The 23,175-nt window shown below is 39.9% G+C and overlaps 1 protein-coding gene across 1 annotated transcript; it reads left to right on the forward strand.

Annotated features, from left to right (window-relative positions):
* Nucleotides 1-1,032: 1,032 nt before the first annotated feature.
* LOC127682064 (calcium-activated chloride channel regulator 4A) lies at nt 1,033-21,882 on the forward strand. The gene is made up of 14 exons (XM_052178482.1): nt 1,033-1,194; nt 5,082-5,222; nt 5,369-5,516; nt 6,464-6,572; nt 7,467-7,644; nt 9,521-9,739; nt 11,883-12,110; nt 12,774-12,951; nt 14,117-14,223; nt 16,549-16,764; nt 17,360-17,627; nt 19,640-19,810; nt 20,740-20,973; nt 21,470-21,882. Exons 1-14 carry the CDS (start codon nt 1,033-1,035, stop codon nt 21,880-21,882), a joined length of 2,772 nt encoding a protein of 923 aa, XP_052034442.1.
* Nucleotides 21,883-23,175: the final 1,293 nt, after the last annotated feature.

The following is a 23,175-nucleotide window of genomic DNA, read 5'->3' on the forward strand; positions in this document are numbered from 1 at the left end:
GATGTGGCACAGGTCTCTGGCTGAGCTGGCTGCTTGGTCACAGGATCCAAGATGATGGTGATCTCAGACCACAGGTCTCCATCTAACTGTGGGACTCCCTGCAGGTCAGGGGTTCCCCTGGCTGAGCTGCAGGTGCCAAGATGGTGGCAACCGTAGACCGCAGGGCTCTATCTAACCGCAGGACTCCCTGCAGGTCCTACGCTCCCATGCAGGATACATGCCCAGGCAGCTGTAGAGCTGCCTGGCTCCTTCATGTAGAAGGAACCCAGGCAGGCTGTGCCCTGGGTAATCCTTCACTCTCCTGCCCTCTGTGTACCTGGCTGAGCTGCAGGAGCCTAGATGGTGGCAACCTTGGACTGCAGGGCTCCATCTAATTACGGGACTCCCTGCAAGTCAGGTGTTCCCCTGGCTGAGCTGCAGGCACCAAGATGGTGGAGACCTCAGACCACAGGGCTCTATCTAACCACAGGACTCCCTGCAGGTCCAACGCTCTCCCCCAGGATATGTGCCCATGCAGCTGTAGAGCTGCCCGGCTCCCTCATGTAGAAGGAACCCAGGCAGGCTGTGCCCTGGGTAATCCTTCACTCTGGTGCCCTCTTCATATCTGGCTGAGCTGCAGGAGCCTAGATGGTAGTGACCTCGGACCACAGGGCTCTGTCTAACCTGATTTACTCTTTTAAAATGGAGGCAAGATGTGAGAATGTCTATACATTTTCTTGTGGTTTTATTTTATTACCCTTTTATAGAAATCACAATGTCTGTATGCATGCTTAGGAAATTAATTGAAAATGGGAAACAATGTATTATGTCTCAAAAAGAGAGGGTGCTATATATTCTATTATTTTCTGATCACTTTAACGATTAGAAAACCAAAAAAAAGTGTTATATAACCTGGTTGTGGGAATTTCTGTGCATGAACTTTGACTTTAACCCAGTCACCATTCCTCAATCAACTTATAGGTGATTTTAGGAGTATATATAGACCTGGCAAGAGACACAAAGAAGGAAAGGCCTTTGGGCGACCAGGCTGAAATGATGACCTTCTCCAGGGGACTAGTTTTCCTCCTCCTCCTGCACCTGCTTCAGGGGTCAGACACTTCCTTGGTAAGGCTGAATGAGAATGGGTATGAAAACATCATCATTGCCATTGATCCTGCTGTGCCAGAAGATGTAACAATAATTGAACACATAAAGGTAAGAAAATCTAGCTTTTTCCTATTTGAGTTATAAAGAATAAAAAGATTAGTAATGATAGTAAGAGTTACTATGGAAACCTCTGAATGCATTGAGAAGTTTGAAAACTGAGTGGACAGTTTTGAAAGTCATGGAGTGGGATGAAGGCTCTAAAATGTTACAGATGAAGGTTCTAGATGTTCTAGAAGCAATGCTATCTCCTCACTGTAAGATCAAAGATGAAGCAGAGAGCCTCTCTAATCTTCAGCTTCCTTGTCTGTCATTTAGAACTTGGATTCTCATTCTGTTTTGTAATTTACTTATTTATTGTGAGTAATACAATGATGTGCTTGTGATACCATTGAGGAAAGAGAAGTAAATTAAAAGAAAAGGTAATTATAGGTATGCCTTATAATTCAGGCTCATCAGTAACATCAAAGTGGTTGGGAGAGTAGATATGATGTTAGTAGGTTACTGTGGGGAATGCTGCCTCAGAAGAAAGAGACAGAGTAGAGCACAGCTGTAATAGACAAGAGTGTAAGCCAATTATTCCTGCAGGGAAGCCCTCAGAAAAGCCCCCACTAGTGATATAACATGTGAGCAGACACCATTATGTGGGTAATAGCAGCTGTGTAATCAAGGAAACAGTGACTGAGATGGAGGAAGGATGCCTACCTTACACTGAAGCTGGGAGAGGCTCCTGCACAGGGGCAGAGCCCAGTCCACTGGAGAGCGCATCTTTACTTTCCCTCTGAGTGATGGGACTCCATGAAAGAGGAGGATGTGTACCCTGTGGTGCCTCTTCCAGGACCACTCTGACTACCTGAAACCACAGAAGGCTCCCTCATGTCACATCACTGTATGAATGTAGCATAGGGGTGCAGAAGGAGCCAGGCTGCGGGTATGGATAGGGGTGCTGACTGGGACAAGGAGCTGTCAGCAGTGATTCAAGTGATGCTGAACATATTGGAAAGTAGCAAAGACAGCACTCTTGTTGATTTAAACTTATATGGAAAGGAGAAAGTAGAGAGCAAGAGTTAAGAGGCAAGACAAATTTTACAACTCTGGCTTAACTACTTGTAGAGAACTGTTGTCAGACGGGAAGGGAAGCTCTAAGAAAGAGCTGTACCTGGGGAAGAGGAGTTAGCTCAAGCTGGTTTCAAATTGAGGTGGTTTTTGACATACAGTTAGAAGGAACAGAAATCTAAATCCATGGGGAGAGGTAAAATGTGTACTTGGATAAAAGAGGCAATCAGTGTGTGGAGAATACGAGTCTACCCAGTGGTTGCAACAGAGAAGAGGCCACCTAGGGCTTCAGTTCACCAAAGTCTCTTCCAACTCCATCATTCCATGTAAAGACTGGCATTTCTCAAACATGGTCATGTTTCATGTCCTCAGGGGCAGCATCCACCACTTCTACTACTTGGTTTGAGGTCATCCCCACTTGGCCTAATGCTCATTGCTGAGCTCTGTACTGGGCATGACCTGAACTATCCTGGTGAATTCCATTGGCTTCCACTTGTCAAACATTCTTGTAAACCACCCAGCAGCCAAGAGGTGACACTACCTGCTGTTCTTTGACCTCTAAAAGACAAAGGAAGAAGAAGAAGAAGAAGAAGAAGAAGAAGAAGAAGAAGAAGAAGAAGAAGAAGAAGAAGAAGAAGAAGAAGAAGAAGAAGAAGAAGGAGGAGGAGGAGGAGGAGGAGGAGGAGGAGGAGGAGGAGGAGGAGGAGGAGGAGGAGGAGGAGGAGGAGGAGGAGGAGGAGGAGGAGGAGGAGGAAGAGGAGGAGGAGGAAGAGGAGGAGGAAAAGGAGGAAGGGGGTAGGGGGAAAGGGAGAGGAGAGGGGAGGGAGAGGGGAAGGGAGGGGAGGGAGAGGGGAGGGGAGAGGGAGGGGGAGGAAGGGGGAAAGGAAGGAGGAGGAGAAGGAGGAGGGGAGGGGACAGGAGGAAGAGAAGGAGAAGGGGGAGGGGGAGGAGGAGGAGGAGGAGGAGGAGGAGGAGGAGGAGGAGGAGAAGAAGAAGAAGAAGAAGAAGAAGAAGAAGAAGAAGAAGAAGAAGAAGAAGAAGAAGAAGAAGAAGAAGAAGAAGAAGAAGAAAACATTCCTATAAAATATGAAGAGCAGACCCTGAATGATAGACTCTTGGTGTTCAGAAATAAATAACTGGCTTCAAACTTCTTGAATTCAGAAAACGGATATTTGATTAGACTATATTTAGAGACAAAGAAGAATTCTCAGCATAGTCTTCTATTGAACATTGCAAGTAGAAATTCAATTCTTTGTCTACAGTTTAGTGGGGTTTTTTTTGACACTTAGCTTTTTACAAAGCCCTCTATCATCAGGAAATTCTGAGAGTTGCAGTCATCTACTTATACACAATGATTTTGGAAAACTTATACTTGATGGCCTGATAGTCTCCCTTTTCCATTTTCCTTTGTATTTTGTATTCAGGGTCCTTTTGGGTTTGAAACTTGAACAGTTCTGCAAACACTGATATTTCAGGTTTTCTTTTAAATCTGAAGCATTATAGGAATTCTGGGGAGGAATTTAAAAGGAATATTATAGGTCTTCTGGTTAGAAAACTTTGAGTAACCATTATTAGGCACCTGATTATCTCTGAAAATGAAAGTTACCTATGCAGTCTCAGATAGCTAGCTCTCCATGGCCTACAAACATGCTGTTATCTAAGATAGCCAGTTGAACCATGGAGACTATCAAGGAAATGCAGTCCCTTGAAGTTATACAATACACAATCTACACAATTGTATACACAAGCCTAGTGGTCAAATTCCTAACTCAGTTTGAACCACCACCACTCTGTTAGCCTCATACAAACATAGAGAGAGCCCTCTCTTCCTGAAGAACATGGAAGCCTAAATATCTCTCATTTGGAAAAAAGGCATCCATGGAGAAGGATAATTATTTTATCTTCCATCTGTGTGTGCTGAACAACTTCCAAGCCATTTTAAAGTTCGGCACATCCTTCCTGCACTGGACCTTCATTCTCTGGACTCTGACACTCTGACTAATCTGGTGACTATTCCCTAATCAGTTTGGTGACTCTTTACAATGCATGTGAGTCAGAGTGCTGGACTCTCAGAGGGCAGCAGGGTGAGAGATGGAGGCCTTCAGGAGCAGTGTGCTTATGCTAAAGCTGGAAGCATGGGGGGGTCTGTCCTGATAAGACACAGCAGAGGAGACCCATATGGCTCCTGCAAAATTGGTTTTCATCCATGTTTATTAGACAGTGATTCTGTGTAGAGAAAAATCTTCTAATTGCAGTAGCTTAGGACTCAAGACACTGGGGGGAGAATGGGTATTTTCACATTGATGGCAAAGTAACAGTTATGTGATCATTTTTTTTCTACATGTACTATGCAATTTTCTATTACATTGCCCTCCAAAGGTCCAACCTTCCCACCTCTTCCAGGAGTATGTAAAGAAAGCCCCAACCTGATAGTGATTCCTTACCTTGAATCTCCTTGAACTATATTTGGTTTATTTCTTGAAATTACAAGTGCCATCATCCCACTAAAGGGTAAAGTAGCCAGGATTTACACATTTCATAAGCCAAACAAAAATTATTCACACAAATATGAGAGCCAAATAAATGACTCTAAACTATGTGTATGGCTATATAAATCAGTTATTGTAATCACCAACTATGTGCCACAAGCTGTCTTTTGAGATAAGATGATAGAGGGCCCTGAAACTTTTCCAGGTGCAGAGTGAAGGCAGTTTTGGATTGACAGAAGTCAGGCTAAAAGGGTGGGCAGAGCCTACTGATGAATGATCTTGATGAATGGATGTTTTTGTGGTCAGTGTAACAGGGTACTCCAGAGAAAAGGACATGAGACATGATTCCCCTCTCATGATCATTTTTACATATCTGTTTCCCTTTGATAATAGGAAATGGTGACTAAAGCATCTACATACCTTTTTGAAGCTACAGAAAAAAGATTTTTCTTCAAAACTGTATCTATATTAATTCCTGAGAGTTGGGCAAATAGTCCCCAGTACAGAAGACCAAAACAGGAAAGTTACAGGCATGTAAGTATCTTTTTTTTCCTCTAACAACAATGAAAAAAAGTTTTCTGTTTTCTGCTAGTTTTGTTACAGATTTATTGATTCAGACTTTGTCTAACTATTGTCTTTTTTGTTCTTCAAGTGTTAACAATCTTTTTAAATATTCCCAGGCTGATGTTAAAATTGCACTTCCTGTCCTAGAGGGCAGAGATGAGCCCTACACCAGGCAGTTCACACAGTGTGGAGAAAAAGCAGAATACATCCACCTCACCCCTGACTTTGTACTGGGGAGAAAACAAAATGAATATGGAGATTCAGGTGGGGAATCTGGTTAAAGTATTGCATGTTTGCACCAAGGAACATTATACTCTATTAAATAAGCAGACTGGAGCAGAAATTCTTGGGTCCAAATCTTGACTCCTCTGTTAGTTTTGTGGCATTAAACAAGTGGCTTATTTTAAGGTGCTCATTCGAAATCATTTATATTTTCTCAAAATTCACCAAATTCTTGATGCAATAGCTGACAAAATCTACATAATCTAAATAGCATTAGATTTTTCTTTAACAGCAACTCATTCAGGAACATTTTTAGTCTGTTTTTTCTCCTAAAGTTTCACCCTCAAAATGTCTATGCAGCAGAGTTCTGATTAGACTGTATATCTGATTAGACTGTTGACTGGTTGATACTTGGCAAGCCATAAACTAAAATGTGAGACCTTTGACTCCCCAAGAACTGAAAATCAAATCCTAGTTTACTGTGACTATGGCATATGCTCCATCCCATTTCATTGACTTAACATGCTGTGGAATAAAAAATTAATATTCTGTACAGTAATGAGTGCCACTTAATATAAAAGCCTTTTAATAAACAAAATATAAACTTTAAGAGTTATTGAAAACCTAAAGCCAAATGTAATCTCTCTTTCTTCTTTTCTTCCCTCTTTCTCCTCTCTTTCTTCTCATCTCTCTAAATTCCTCTCTCTATATATCTCTCTGTCTCTCTCTGTCTCTCTGTGTCTCTGCTTCTGTTTCTGTCTCTCTCTGTCTCACTCTGTCTCTCTATCTCTCTCTGCAGGAGTGATATAGTTGTCAGAGAACAACTTGAGAATCAGTTCTTGCCCCTTCCACATGGGGTTCCAGGAGGTTGTCAGGTTTGATGGCAATCGCTTTTACCCACTGAGAAATCTCAGTGGCCTGGACATTTTTGAGATATAAAATTTACCAAATGAATTATGATTACATATTTGAAAAAAATTGTCTTACAGGAAAAGTGTTGGTCCATGAATGGGCCCACCTTCGCTGGGGAGTATTTGATGAGTACAATGAAGACCAGCCATTCTACAGTGCTTCCTCAAAGAGAATCGAAGCAACAAGGCATGGCATGACCCCTAAGTACCCTTAAATGACCTCCCTCTTTTAACTGTCCTATAGTCCTTTTCAATGACAAGCATCCATGTTTTCTCCCAAGGAAGATAACAGATGCAATATTGCAAGCCTATTTTATGCTTATTTTAGACCATTTTCCTTGAAGAAAATGACTGTCTGTGCAAAAATATACATAGCCTCATTGCCAACCATTTGTTTGGTATTTTGACGCTTTTTATTTACATAACTCTCCCATAGATGCTAGAACTCGTTTAGAATTTGCTTACTGGATTGGAACTGCAAGCCAGTGAGATGCATTCTGGCTAAAGCCTGGTGGGTCTGCTCTGATCTCTGCCGCCTATGACTCTCCCATGGACTAGCACACATCCATCATCCTTCATTCCATTGCCTGTCTTGGCAGTCCCTCATTCTCTGATTCCAGTCACATTGTCCTCTGGATGAAAAGATGTTCCTTGATTAGTCAAAGTATATGTAGTGATGTGATATCCCACCCTCCGAGGATGTCTTCCTGGAAAAGAAGACTGCACTACACACCAAGAATAAATGGTCGAAAGGTTCTGTCGACAAGGTCCTGCAGAGAGTTAGTACAAGGCCAGCTCTGTGAATGTCTAAGGGAAAGACTCACCCACAGCTTTCATCCCAGCTGAGAGCCCCACTGTGTGTGATTGGAGATATGCCTTGGGTTTGGTTGTTATTTTTTTTTCATTACACTTTCTTGAAGAATGAATGGTTGCTTTAATTGGCCCTCTTGACCTTTGCCAGCAGTGTGGGAAGGTCATGGCACCTACACAAGAAATACTGTGTCACAAAGCTCAGAGGGAACAGGAGCACTGTTCAAATGAAGGACTGAGTTGTCTCTTAGGTTCACTTCCATATTTGCAGGTGCTCCACAGGTATCACAGGTGTGAATAGAGTCCATACATGCCAAGGTGGCAGCTGTATAACCAGAAGGTGCAGAACTAACTCCACCACGAAGTTATATGAAAAGGATTGTCAATTCTTCCCTGATAAAGTTCAATCAGAAAAGGCATCCATAATGTTCATGCAAAGTATCGATTCTGTAAGTATACCAGTCACTGTGTCCAGAATCTATAATGAAAGCATTTGTCTAATATCATTAACTTTAAAATAATCATGATGATGATGATGATGATAATAATGACGATAACTACAATGATGATGGAAATAAAAGTAAGAAATTACACATTGCTAGTAAGGATTCTACCTGAGAAATGATGGATGTTAAGCATGACATGAGCACTAAATATGTTAACGTAGAGTTCATTGAACATTGATCGACACCCAGTAAGTATTCATCCTCTATTATATATTATTAATACTATTATCTATTAATAGCTAGATAATTATTGTTAACTATTATAATGATAAGTCTACTTTGTGTTAATAGAATTTTACTTGATCATGCATTTTGCTAAATATGATATATATTCTCCTTTAATTTTTTAAAATAGGTTTTTAATTAAAATTGAACCCTCCCAGATAGCCTCCATCAGACCCCTCCCATGACCCCCCACTCTCGACAGTCACTTTTTCTTTGATAACTATTGTTACATACATCCATTCCTATATGTATATGTGTCTATGTGTGTGCACAAATATATTTAAAAACAACTTTTTGAGTATGTTTGCATTGGTGGTATGCATATGGTTCAAGGACATCATTCAGCATTGGACAACCTATAAGGGGGCTCATCCCAGGGACAGGCAAACCCACCTTCTCCCAGCAATAATTAGATGCCAGTGGTTATATGTCTAGAGATAGGAATCCTTGAAAGTCTCATCTTCCAGTTGACATATCCATGGATGATGCCACTGTTTTAGTCTTGTCTGTGCAGCTATTTCTAGTGGAGACTGCTTCATTGCAGATTTCCTTGCATTTGGGATCCTATGATCTTTCTACTTCCTCTTCATGATGTTTCCAAAGTCATAGAAACAGAAACCATAATGTAGAAGTATCCTTTGGGGCTCCACATGATCTGTCGATCTCAGCACTGTGTCCAGTTTTGGTTTTCTATAATGGTCTACATTTCCTGAAAAGAGATGCTTCTTTGATGGGGGGGGTGGCAGTTACATTTATTTGTGGATGTAAGGAAGAGGGACAAGGAGCAACTAACATAAAGGTTTTTTAATTAAGCCTCAAGAAATCATATTATTTTATACTTTATATACCTATCATGCAATATATTCATGGACATGCATCATGCACATGCAAACACACACACACACACACATGCACACATGCACACATGCAAGCACACACAAACACATTTAGATACTCGGTCTAACAAATTCCACACACAAGAACAACAGAGTGACAAAAACTCCACTACCCTGCAGAAGAAATGTTTCAAATGGTTGATCAGGGTAGTCCTCCAACTGACTCCAAAAACATAGATAGATTTTGATGTAACCTCTGATTGCCTTTCAGGGCTTAAGAATTAGTCCCTATTGCTGAATATACCACACATTTAGGACATAGGACTCAGATGGCTTGAGCTGGGTCTAGTCTGAAAGTCCAGTCTTATTTCACAGTTCCAGAAAATACTATGCAAGATGCCAAGGGAACAAAGCAATTAAAGAGTTCTCTCATTGCAATACACATAAACCACAATGATCAGCATGGCAAGATATGCATAAAGATGCAATATATGACATTCAGGTGTTGGGCAACCAACAGATGTCCAATTGAACCTGAGGCCTGCTCTCAAGGAGGAAAAGCATACCTGGTGCTCTCCATCTAGCCAAATTTCATGGCTAATAAAATCGTGGAGCTTAGCAAAGTAGCAACTACAGCCATTTTGCTAGACCAGCATAATTGCTTCTACAATCTAACACTGGACATACTTTCGCTTTGCATTCCAGATCCTTTTTTAATACATGAAATAGTAATTTTCTACACTTTACTACACTTGTAGGTGACTGAATTCTGTAAAGAAGAAAACCATAATCGAGAGGCTCCAACTCTACATAATATGAAGTGTGATTACAGAAGCACATGGGATGTAATCAGCAGTTCTGAGGATTTTAAGAACAGTGCACCCATGGAGGGGCCACCATCTCCACCATTCTTCTCCCTACTGAGGATCAGTGAACGAATTGTGTGCCTAGTTCTCGATGTGTCTGGGAGTATGGCTGTGAGTTCATGGGCTCATTTATGTTTGTTTGCTTTGTTTTTAGTGTAGAAACAGGGATAACCAAATAACAAACTCACACCCTAAACACCACTTCTTATGTGGCTTTTTAAATTGTATGATGTCATAAAATACTATTACTTCCTGAGATCACAACTTGAAAGGTATGGAAAAAATACTATATTTAGAGAAACATATCTAAAAAGATCTAACCTAAGAGTACCCATTTTTGATCCAGAAAATTTATAGCTGAATGAGGAGACCTCTGATAGCCTTTAATTAGAACAAGATACTGAAAATAGATTGATTTCAACCACAAATCCTGCATAACAAATGCTTAAGAGAAATGAGAATAGGGAATATTGGTGTATGCTTAAACTCATTTTATTTAAGCAGCAGGGTCAATTGATGCTCACATGATGACATCTTTTTTCTCAAGTGTTCAAGTGTTCTCCTCATACTTGAAAAGAAAAGAGTCATCACGAAGAACAAACGGCTACCTGCAGTCACTCCTTCCTTCTATTATCACACAGTGAATAGCAAGCAGTGTGCTAGACTTTGAAATCAGAGCTGCATGTACTTGAGAAGTTTATAGTTCATTTAGGATGAGCTACAGAAGTGTGATCTTGTAATCCTAGCATTTGGGGGACTATGAAAGTTCATAGTCAGTTGGGTTGCATTTAGACCCTGTCTCATAAAACGAACCAAAAGAGCAGATATGTTTATAGTCCAGGAATATTTTTCTCTCTGTCTCAGCATCACCTACTTAGGTAAGTCATTCCTGTCCTTCACAATTTAATAGAGACACTCATTTTCACCAAGAGAAGGGCTGGACTATAGGGGTGCCCTATAGGAACGAACCCTTTGCCAATTGCAAAACTGCCTTTTGCATATCTCTGATTCTGTATATTTTATTGATACTGCCTGTGCCTCTTGTGACCTGACTAAGAGTTTCACTCAGAACTAGAACCTCATCTGATCCAGAGGTCATAATATATGTGTGACCAATATAGTTGCTAAAATGTATACGAGCCACAAATAGGTGTAATATGATAAATCACTCAGTGACTGCACTGTGGAGTGGAACAGATGTTCTAAACAGAAATTAAAGGGTCAACAAGTAAGGTAAGGTGGTTATGGAAAGGGCAGAGAATGAGAGGGACTGAGGAAGTGAGCCACAGTGACATGGGATTTTATGAGAGACAGAAGAATGCTCAAAATCACCACACATAATAATGAATGATGATGATGATAATGATGACAATGATGACTATGATAAAGGCAGAAGATATAGCTCAGTGGTCAAAGGCATTTTTGGCAAACCTTAACAACTTGAGTTCAAACTCTGGAATTCAAATGATGGAAGGCAAGCACTGAGTCCCTGTAGTTGTCCTCTCACCTCTCCATGTACACCATGACATGTGTGCTGTGGTACAAGTATCCTTGCACACCCACACATTCACCATACCAAAGAATTGTAATAAAAACCAAAAGAGAGAAAGTGATAGATGAGCAGACAAAGAAAAGTTGTAGATATGTAGGAGATTTTGTTTTGATTTGGTTTAATAAGTTGGCAAACCAGTTTGAGTGTGGGATGCAGAGAGAATGTGTGAAGTGCACATGCTGTGCAGACTTCTAGTTAAGAGAAACTTGGTTACCAGTGAGTTACCAGAAAGCTAATGTGGTTGCCCTGCTGAAAGAGAAGCAGGGGAAAGGCTAGAAGTAGAAGGGGCAGGGTAGGTGGGCCTTCTCAGAGTTAACAGGAGCTCAGCAGGCTCCTTGCTGAGCTATGCAGCTCAGTCATGTTTGGAGATAAAGAAAGGGTGGTCAAGGTCTAAATTCTGAATTAGGAGTCTATCTTAACCTAAGTAATTATGGGGTGAACATGGCGCTAAGATGTGAATCACTGCCTTAGCTTCAACCCAAGAACCACTTTTACCTTGGTTACTTAGCCTCTGGGAGCAGCCTCTAGTAGAAAGCTATGAACTTCTTCATGTGCCCCATGTTACATATAACCACACTTGTTAATTTACCAGTTAAAATTTAAAATTGCATTCTTCCACAATCCAAATTAATAGTTGTCCAATTCTTGTCTCATCTTCCAGTTAAAAACCAGTCATTTCTTTTCTTATTACTTTTCATTCAGGGTTATGATCGCCTCAATCGAATGAACCAAGCTGCAAAATACTTTCTAAGCCAGATAATTGAAAATAGGTCATGGGTAGGGATGGTACACTTCGAAAGCCAGGCCACTATTAAGAGTGAGCTGATTCAGATCAACAGTGACACAGAGAGAAACCAGCTCTTGCAAACCTTACCTACAAGTGCCGATGGAGGGACATCCATCTGCTCTGGAATAAAGGCTGCATTTCAGGTGAAAATCCCACTGCCATGTATTTTGATCTTGCTTTTGCTTTTAGGACAAAGTGAAGTTCTACTGTTCTTACTTGCCTCTTAATTTTAGCATAACTAATCTTACAGGGTTCTAGACAAAACACACAGGAAAGAATAACTTTGATGTGTATGCTATCTTATCACTTGGGAAATCGAGGCTCAAGGATGGAATTTCCAAGATCATCTTTGACTAGACCATCTGAGGCCAGCATGGGATGAAAGAGACTCCATCTCATCTGCAACTCCATTACCTGTAGTGCTTGTGTGAATGCTCACTGCACCTGGATGTAAATACAACTGATGTTATATAATCTGACTTGTTTGTCAGAGGATAGCAGGCAAAGACATGTTCCATGTTTTAAATATCTATTTGCCTAAGTTTTCTGGAGTTAGATGTCATTTAGTCCATATGAATTTTTCCAAATTCATGATCCCACCCATCTTTCAATTGAACAAATAGCACTTTATATTAGGGGATGAGACAGAAAAATTGTTTATGTTCTTCAAGGATTATTGAGCATAAACTCTATGAGTAAAACAGAAATTATGTCTATCCTATACTTTTTCTATAGTTTCTTTTTTCTAACTTTCCATCAGGATAGATGATCTAGTATGATACTGGTATTCTGAACTATGCTTGCAGGTATTTAAAAATGGAGGATACCAAACAGATGGGACTGAGATCTTGCTGTTGAGTGACGGGGAGGACAGCACAGCCAAAGACTGTATTGATGAGGTAAAAGACAGCGGGGCCATTGTTCACTTCATTGCCTTGGGACCATCGGCTGATTTAGCTGTAACAAACATGAGCACTTTAACAGGTAAAACATGATCTCCGCATTACAGACTTTCCATTGTTGTGTATAAATGTAGAACTGATGTTCAACTGCTTCTTCTAAGCTCAGTTTTGCAAAAGCCAGGCCAGGGATTGGAGAGCAGAGTCAAGCAGACCCAAGCTCTGTTTTCATCACATTCTTTGTCCACTTGGATGGAAAAGACACATCAAACAGTCAATCCAAACATAGAGATCACATTCCTTCACAGCAGGAACAGTAGAGAATAAAATTTAATTGAGACTTATAATTTTCCATGCTTCCAAAATGTTGCATGAAGGAAAGAAGGGAAAAGGAGGTATATGGAACCAAGTGAGTCCTGAGACAGGCATTGAACAAAGTCTGGGATTTTCCAGGACTAAAAGACAATGAGAAAATACAAACTATGGTAACTTATTTCACATTGACTATTGTAACTTATTTTAATATACAGATGTGATGAAAACTGATTACATGCTTCTAGTAGCCTCTCAAACTTAGTAGAGAATATAAAACCAATATACAAATATCAATTATTATATTAGTTTGGCTTTCATGGTACTAAATATATATATACCCATTTTTTGGCTGTTGTTGTTTTGTGTGTGTGTGTGTGTGTGTGTGTGTGTGTTTTGTGCCTGGCTACATAAATTCCTACCATTCCAAACATTTTGTGGTCATTTTGCAATTTATTTCTATCACAAATATTCTAACCATATTGGTTACCACACATTGTCAAGATACTTTGATACAGCAATTCTTTTATCTTTTGAGTTTTCTGTTTCTAATCTATTTTATTCTGAAAAAAATCTAGATAATGTAAATAGGAATTCATAACTCCCCTAACAGGCTATACAAAAATCTCCCCTAACAGGCTATACAAAATTCTGTGAACTTAAATATGTGGAATCTAGTGAATTCATACCTATAACTAGATGAATGACCTCATACAACTGAGGTTTCCATACTAAGATAATGAGGTGGTTTTTGCTTCACAGTTATGATATATTAAATTAAACTAAGATTTCAGAGATGACCTTAACAGCTTTCTGACAATTTAAATTAATCCATATGGAAATTTTGACTATATTTGAACTGATATGCTGCTAATCATTAAATTATAGTAAGAATTCTTGTTCTATATATAAATAAAGCCTATTTATTCACATTTTAGGTGGAAACCATAATCTTGCTACAGATGAAGCTCAGAACAATGGACTCATTGATGCTTTTGGGACCCTGGCTTCAGAAAATGCTGATGTCAACCAGAAGTCACTTCAGGTCAGCATTTTCTGTCCCTAGAGGATTTCTGATTGCTTTTGACATAACCACAAAAAGGTGTAAGGGTAAAGTAAGTGAAACCAGCCAGAAAGGAAACACTTAAGAGTAGAGACAATCAACACTTAAGGTGGTTTGATTGGTTTGGTTTGGTTTGGTTTTTAATGGATAGAAGGAGTAGAAATAAAATTATTTTGCTCATTTCAGATACTTATGGTAAGTTCTGAAATAGAAAGAAAACAAAACAAAAACACAAATATTCAAAGTTGATCTGTATTCATATGCATAATGGGTGGAAATGTCAGAGGTAAAGAATGACCAGTTAGTGGAAAATATCATTCTAAGTGAGGTAACCCAATCACAAAGGAATACACATGGAATGCATTCACTGATAAGTGGATATTAATTAGCCCAGAAGCCCTGAATACCCAAGACACAATTAACATATCAAATGACTCCCATGAAGAAGTAAGGAGAGGGCCCTGATCCTGGAAAGGCTTGATACAGCATTGCAGGGGAGTACCAGGACAGAGAAAAGGGAGGGGGTGATTGGAGAATGGGTGGAGAGAAGAGGGCTTATAGCACATATGGGGAGGGGGGAACCAGGAAAGGGGAAAGCATTTGGAATGTAAACAAATAATTTAGAAAAAAAAAAGGCCAGTTAGAAGCATGGTCCAGTCCTCTGAGTTGATGAGAAGCTGGCCTTGGGGATGGCATCTGGAATACAAAGGAAAACCTGCTCCCCAAGTTTATCTCTCCTAATATCATTGTGGGACCAACATGATCTTGTTTTCTGAGACTTTGCTGATGAAGAGAAAAAAAAGTGGTATTCTGATTCAAAATTTCTCCACATCCATTAGGAGAGACTTGCTACCTTAAGCCAGAAATGAGATTTTAGAGTGATGCTTCAAAGAATTGTCTTGCTTCTATCAGGACTAAAGGTGTTGAGGGCTTGACTCCTAGAATACAATAGAAATGGTACATTCATTTTATTGATGCTAAAATAGCATCCCTAAAAAGCACCCACATGAATAAAGCTGGATAGCCTGGGACTTACTGTTAGGTGAAATAAACTGAGCACAGAAAGATGAGGTTCATGATCTCATGTACACCTGAAATTCAAAACAGCTGCATTCACAAATGAAGATAAAACTATAATGATATAATTAGGGTCAGCTGGTAAGATGTGCAAGAAAGAGGCTATAGACACAAACGTTCAGTTAAATAATAAGCAAGGCCAGAGATGTATTATACAAACATAGTGGCAATTAATAGCAACTACAATTAATAGCATTTTCTCATATTTGAGTCAATAGATGACAAAGTGGATTTAAGTAGCTCTGCTGTACAATAAAAAGATTAGTACTGAGGAAACCCTTGTGTTGATTAGTTCAATTTAGCCCATTTACAGTGTTTCAAAACATCATGGTTACATGACAAACATGAAATTTGCTAAATTTAAAAAAAATAGTTTAAGAGATTGACTCTTCTCAGCTAAGAACTATAAAAAGAGACAAATGCCCCCCGCCCCCCATGGCTTCTCCCAGAAGAGACCCTATAGCTTTCTTTCTCACTTCTCAGATTCTTGCTTTCAAAATCAGTTTTCAGTCTTTGGGGTGGACTCTATGTACAAAGATTCACTTTCAACCTTGTGTGAAAACTTACTTAAAGATTCCTCTTCAGTAATCTCCTGCAGAGTGTTTGTCTTGGTTGTCTTTCATGCCTTCCTAGGGACTGAACCTAGAGCCTCTAACACACTAGGCAAGCATGCTTCCATGGAGCTGTGTCCAGCTACAGACCTGTCTTTGTTTCACTGTGGGAGCCTTTACTCTGTTCCAGTTAAAATACTGTAATCACTCCAAGCATTATCTTACTGACTGTCCATGAGATGAGTAAAGTACCTCTCTCTCTCTCACACACACACACACTCTCTATACTAATTCTCTGTGGGTTTTAGCATCCTATACAGCCAACAGTTAACAGCAGCATTTTCCAGAAAACTACTTAAGTATATCAGGGTCACAGTCCAACTCTTCAACTGATATTTCCACTTTAAAGCTCCTGTCATACCCTGCTCTTTCTTCAGAATCTGCATTACCAACCTTGCAACTGTCACATCCCAAGAAGCCTTCAAGATGGGGGCAAATCTATTGGTGGCGAGGGAAGGAGGGAAGAGAGAAAGCTAAGGTAGTTCAGCATATGTAAGACTATTTTCAGATCAAATATAGAGACTTATCTAAAGAAGAAAAAAGAATGAAACTATTTTCTTCTGTAGTCTTTAAGCTTTCTTTTCTCATTTCTTTTTGTTGTGTGTTTACATTTAAACAGCTCGAAAGCAAGGGAGCCATACTGACTGATACCCTCTGGCTGCATGACACTATTATAATTGACAGCACCGTGGGAAAGGACACATTCTTTCTCATCACCTGGAGTAAACAAGCCCCTGCCATTTATCTCAGGGATCCCAAAGGAACACAAATCACGAATTTCACAATGGACATGGCTTACAAAATGGCCTATCTCAGTATCCCAGGAACAGCTCAGGTAAGCCACTAGCATTTTAATTTCCCCTAAAGATATTTTTCCAAAGAGACTCTAAGCACATCATAAATGTGAATACAATTACTTAGCCTTCAAAATAACCTTAATATTCAAAATAAAAGTAAAAGGTTTGTACTTCCCTTACCTGTGTGATCCTGAGAGCTATGATGTCTGGTAAAGGGAAAAGAAGTCATGGGTTGAGAGAAAAGAGAAGGCATCTGAGAACAGGGAGGAAGAAATGTGGAGAGTGACCTGGCATGACACCTTTTCTCCTTCTGCCTGACAGAGTCATAGAATATTTGACACTGAGACCAAAGAATAAGGCCAAAGCAAAGGCAGAATTATCAAAACATTATTTTACAATTGAGATAACATGAAATGCAACTAACCTAACACTAGCAACCTAACACTAGGCTAGGCTCCCAGTCTAACTTTCTCAGCGTCAGTACGTGAGGAATCAAGCCTTTCTAAGAGCACTCAACCCAATTTGTTTCTTTTTTTACTTCTATTCTTTATTTTAAAATCACATAATGGAAAGGCAAAAAAACCATGTCATTTGACTCTAAATGCTTGCTGCATGTTTCATTGAAAATTTTAGGTGGGTGTTTGGACTTACAACCTGGAAGCCAAAGTAAACTCAGAGATACTAACAATTACAGTAACCTCTCGGGCAGCAAGTTCTTCTGTGCCACCAATCACTGTAAATGCTAAAGTAAACAAGGACAATAACAGTTACCCCAGCCCAATGATTGTGTATGCAGAAGTTCTACAAGGCTACACACCTATCATTGGAGCCCGTGTGACAGCTACAGTAGAATCAGGCAGTGGAAAGATAGAAGAGCTGGTCCTGCTGGACAACGGTGCAGGTAAATCACAGACTTTTAAGAATAAGTCTATTTGTTTCTAGTTCCAAATGTGTCATGTGCTCCTGAGGCAGTGGGTACAACAAGATGGCCACCTGAAGAGTTAACACAGATTAGGAAGAAAGAGCAAGACCAGCAGGAAATGCAATCCAATCAGGTAACACCTAAGTGTTTAGCAAGTGTCCTGCACAGGGTAACCATTCCATTTATGTCAGCTACTAACAAAATAATGTTAATAATGTTAATGTTTGTAATCTTGACAGGCATTGCCTGACTCCAGCTAAGGCAGCCTCATTCAGAAGACAGAGAACATAAGCATTCCTCCTAGATACATGCTTCTTAGGGGAGCGTCACCAAAAAAGTGTGATCACAGCAGGTAGATGCCCAAGCTGCAGTGGGAGAGGGTAACAGAACCTGGGACCCTGACAGCTGAAGGGAAAGAACGAGAGTGATTCCCCACAGCTGGAACAAAGCACAGATAGAGTCCTGGGAGCTAGAACAGAGGGGAACTGAGCACTGCAGGATCAGGTGCAGGTCTGCCTGGCAGGAAGCTAGGAACTGTAATGGCTGCTCTGCAGGGGGATGGTGCAGGAACCCTTTCCCTGCACTCTGTGTTCTCCTGTGAATGGAACCCTATGATGAAGTGAGCGAATAAATTAACCAATCCGGTCTACATGTGGACCAGTAAAAATGCCCATCAGTGCATTTTGCAATGTCATTTTATGTCATTCTACAAACTGGTATTCAGATACATCTGACTGTTCTTGGAGTGAATTCCATGTTTTCTTGCATTGCAATAATAATTCCAAAACTACCTCTTCCCTATTCCCAGGCCCATCTAGAGCACATGTAATTTCATGTTCCTTGCTTCATTTCTTGGTATTTTATTAGATTACCATATGAACCTTTTATGGGTTGAATATTTAATTGAAAGGGAGAACAAACTAATTTAAAATTCCTTTCCTGGAAAAGAAGAAAAAGAAGACTGCCGATAACTTAGGCCTGTACTTCATGCTTCTGTGTACAGAGGAGTCACTTGAAGGACTGCTCAGGTGCTTCCCTAGGTAGTCTGGGAAATCTGCATGTCTGAAAAGTCCCAGACATCTAGAGGGACATGGATGTGGCTCACACAAGAACAAGAGCATTGCTCGCTCTTTCCTGAGCAGATGGAAAACACATTTTCAACTTATCATCCTATGCTCATCATTGTAAGAGTGGATTTATGCTACAATATTTCTGAGATCCACAAACATTTATTCCAAGAGTAAAATATATTCTTTCTCTGTTGAACTATAGAGATAAGTGATTGGGAGAACAAAAACAGCACAAAGAAAAGACGAGAGGAGAGGAGAGGAAAGGAAAGGCAAGGAAAGGCAAGGGAAAAGGCAAGGAAAGGCAAGGAAAGGCAAGGAAAAAAGGCAAGGCAAGGCAAGGCAAGGCAAGGCAAGGCAAGGCAAGGCAAGGAAAGGAAAGGAAAGGAAAGGAAAGGAAAGGAAAGGAAAGGAAAGAAAAGGAAAGGAAAGAAACAGAGTTGTTGATTATGAAGCAAAATAAGTCAATTTGGTTGTCTATGAGGAATGATGATAATTAAATCTTACATAAAGTACATTTGTGACAAGAGGGGCCTCACTTATATAAACAGAAGAAATATCAGGAAGATTAATGTAGGAAGCTGAAAGTCATTCACTTGAAAGAAAAATGGTAAGAAGAGTCTTATGACCTCTGCATAAGTTGGTAGGGCACAGAGAGATAAAGTATTTATGATACATACACAATTATCAGCGTGAGTAAATGTGTTATATGAGAGCTGATAAATACATGCCAAAGTAAGTCAAGGATACATGATTCAATAATGTATTATTTAGACAGAAACTGATGGAGATGTACTCCATACAGATGTGAAATTGTAAGCACAGGAACAGACTATGTGTATAAGGCCATGGGTGTGTGACAATGCACAGCAACTTCTCATCTGTTACAATGAGTGCCATTCATGTCTTTATGCTTTTAACAAGGGGCTGATGCTTTCAAGGATGATGGCGTCTACTCCAGGTACTTCACAGCTTATTCAGAAAATGGCAGGTACAGCTTAAAAGTCCGTGCAGATGGAGGAACACACTCTGCCAGGAGAAGTCTGCGGCATCTGTCAAGCAGAGCGGCGTACATACCAGGCTGGGTAGTGGACGGTGAGTGTCAGAAACCCAGTGAGTCATATCCGTGATTTCATAGGGTGGAGGCTCCACACATTTTACAGTTCAAAATACAACTGCCCCCATTTCTAGAGTGAGATCGTTATACAGTTGTCTCTACATTAACCCAATCTAGGCCTGGCAACCAATAGATGCTGAAAACCTATCAGCTAGTATTTGTTAGTGTGGACCATCCTTAGACTGTCAGCAACAGTGTGTCCACCTTTCAGCCCAGAACAAAGGAAATGGCCACTGTGCTAGGAACAGAAGTACCAGCCACTGGGGCAGTCTGTCCTCAGAGTTACACAGGCTTCCATGCTTTCCTTCCTCCTTATCAGGAGGGGTAGAGAGCTAAGCAATGGAATATAACTCGAGAGAGTTATTTCTTAGCACTTTTGCCATGGAGGGAAGGAAGCCATCTGAGTGTTAAGGGTAGAACTAGCATTGGTTTCCCTAGACACATTTCTAGTCAGAAATAACTTGAGAAATAAAGTAAAACTTTTCTTAAGGCATATGATCCCAGCACTTAGGGAACAGAGGCAGGAAGGCGGATAGGATTTCAAGGTTATCCTTGGCTACAAAAGTACATTTGAGGTTAGCCTAGATTTCAAGCTTGCTTCTTTGATTTATGATTTATTTTTTGTTTTCTTTTGTTAATTCATACAAAAAATTATATAACATCCTCATTCGGTAGAGTTTTCAATTCAAAGCAAGTGCTCATCCAATTTGATTTGATAACATCCTGGTAAGATTTCTGGAGAATGAATTTTCCCACAAATAGAATGCTTATGATTGAAGCACATTATAAAAATGCAACCATAGGAATGAAGAGAGAAAGGGGAAAGGAAAGGCAAGGAGGGTCAGGAAGCTGACTGACTGAGTTCTAAACAGTTTCATCTGATTTAACTAGAGAATTTTAAATGCAGGAGAAATTCAAGGGAACACACCCAGACCCGAAATGACTGAGGCTACTCAGCCAGTCCTGGAGAATTTCAGCAGGACAGCATCTGGAGGCGCCTTTGTGATATTTAATATTCCTAATGGTCCATTGCCGGATCTGTACCCACCAAGTCAAATCACAGACCTCCAGGCCACACTTGAAGGGGAAGAGATCAGTCTGACATGGACGGCCCCAGGAGATGATTATGATGTGGGAACAGGTAAGAACAAGGTCTCTGTGGGTTTGTCCGAAGTGAGAGATGTCTAGGGTGGTGCAAGAGCAGACTGTCAGCCAGAGGAGAGCACTTGTGACTGACACCTCAGCCAAGCAGGAATGTGAGGATCTGAGGTGTTACAGTTTATGATACAGGTCTTGTTTTTCATGCATGGCTGTGTTTAAATGTCAGAATTCAGACAGGCAGGGGTGGCACATGCCTTTAATACCAGCACTTGGGAGGCAGAGGCATGTGGATTTCTGCATTCAAGACCAGCCTGGGCTTCAGAGTAAGTTCCAGGACAGTTAGGGATACACAGAGAAACCCTGTCTCAAAAACCCAAATAAATAAATAAATATATTTACAGATATATTTAACAGAAAAGTGAATAAGACTTTTGATGTGATCATACACTGCATGACTAAACATTTGTGAGGACAACTAAAAAGACATTTAATATGGTGTAGTGCAGTCACTAACCCACATGTAACATTTTTCTTAGTTCAACAGTATATCATAAGAACAAGCGAAAATATCAGTGACCTCAGAGACAATTTTAATAATGCTCTTCTTATTGATACAACTAACCTTAAACCAAAAGAAGCCAACTCCAAGGAAACCTTTGCCTTTAAACCAGAAAATATCTCGAAAGAAAATGCAACCTACATATTCATTGCCATCGAAAGTGTCGACAAAAGCAACCAGCACTCAAGACTGTCCAACATCGCACAAGTAGCACTGTTCACCCCTCAGGCTGAGCCCATCCCTGATGAAAGTCCACGCTCTGGAGTTAGTACTTCCACTATTGTGTTGTCTGTGGTGGGCGCCATTGTCCTAGTCTCTATTATTGTAGGTACCACTATTTGTATCTTAAAGAATAAACGGTCCTCATCAGGAGCTGCAACAACATTTTGAAAAGCAACACGAATAAAAAGATATTTCTGAGTTTTTCAGGATCCCATGTGATCCTGAACTGAAAAATAATTTCAAGATGTTCTAAAAGAGTACTTTAAGCACACCCATTCAGTGAAAATTACCAATATTAATGTTTATAACTTTATTCATTTATCATAGTGGTAAATAAAACTGATTTTAAATTGATCTCTAGTTGTGCATTTTTTCTGATGCAGAAGTTCTCTGAAATGATACTTCAAATTACCTGAAGAAATTCTATTTAAGTAGCCAAGATACAATATAAAAGAGAAAATCAACAAGACAAAAAGGAATTAGGTCTTATTATTATTAATATAAATTAATGACATAAGAGTAACTCAAAACCCCCAACCCTACATTATCATAATGAAGGTCATATTTCCTTTAATCCATGGATATAGAAGATACTATTTTAGTATTTTACTTTTATTTATTTTGTATGTGTGCATGTGTATGTATGTATGCATATATGAGTATGTATATATATATATATGCATACATGTGTGTATGTGCATGTATGTATGCATATATGTATGTATGTGCAATCATGAGGACAGTTTTTGAGAATGGGTTCTCTCCTTTCATCATGTGGGTCCTAGGAACCAAACTCCTAATGTCATGTTTGGAAGCAAGTGTCTTCATACTGGGCCCAGGTAGATACTGTTTTTTAAAGATCAGATACCACCTATTAATATTTCAATTTATCCTAAACACCTCTTTTCTCTTGAAAGCCAACAAACCTATGAAAGTTTCATTCGTATTAAGAAAGAATTGTTGGAGCTATACACTATTGACTTTTTTCAGAGTAAAAGAAAACAAGATATACTTGAATCCATCACTCAGAGGCACAAACTAGGGGTCTCAACAATACTAATGGAAAGGAGTTAAGGAGAGAAAGAAAGAAGGTTGTGAAGAGTAGATTTACATATTGCAGGTCGTTCTTACAATCTTTCCATGAGACCAAGTTAGCTCAATTATGGCTTACTTCACACAACACCAAATGCTGGTGAGGATGTGAAGAAAGAGGGACCTTCACTCATGTTTTGTGGGAATTCATATTGGTAAATTTAAAACATGAATGCCATGTGACCCAGGTGAATCACTCCTGGGTCTACAGCCACCTGAAAGCTAATAAGTTCTATTGCAGAGGTCCTTGTACAGCCATGGTCATTGCAGCACTATTGGCAATGGCCTAATGTCTATCAGCAGTTGAACAGTTGAGGAAAATGTGGTGCACTTATACAACAAATTATGTACAACAATCCATAAAGACAA

The sequence above is a fragment of the Apodemus sylvaticus genome, chromosome 4 (assembly GCF_947179515.1).
Source record: "Apodemus sylvaticus chromosome 4, mApoSyl1.1, whole genome shotgun sequence".
NCBI lineage: Eukaryota > Metazoa > Chordata > Mammalia > Rodentia > Muridae > Apodemus > Apodemus sylvaticus.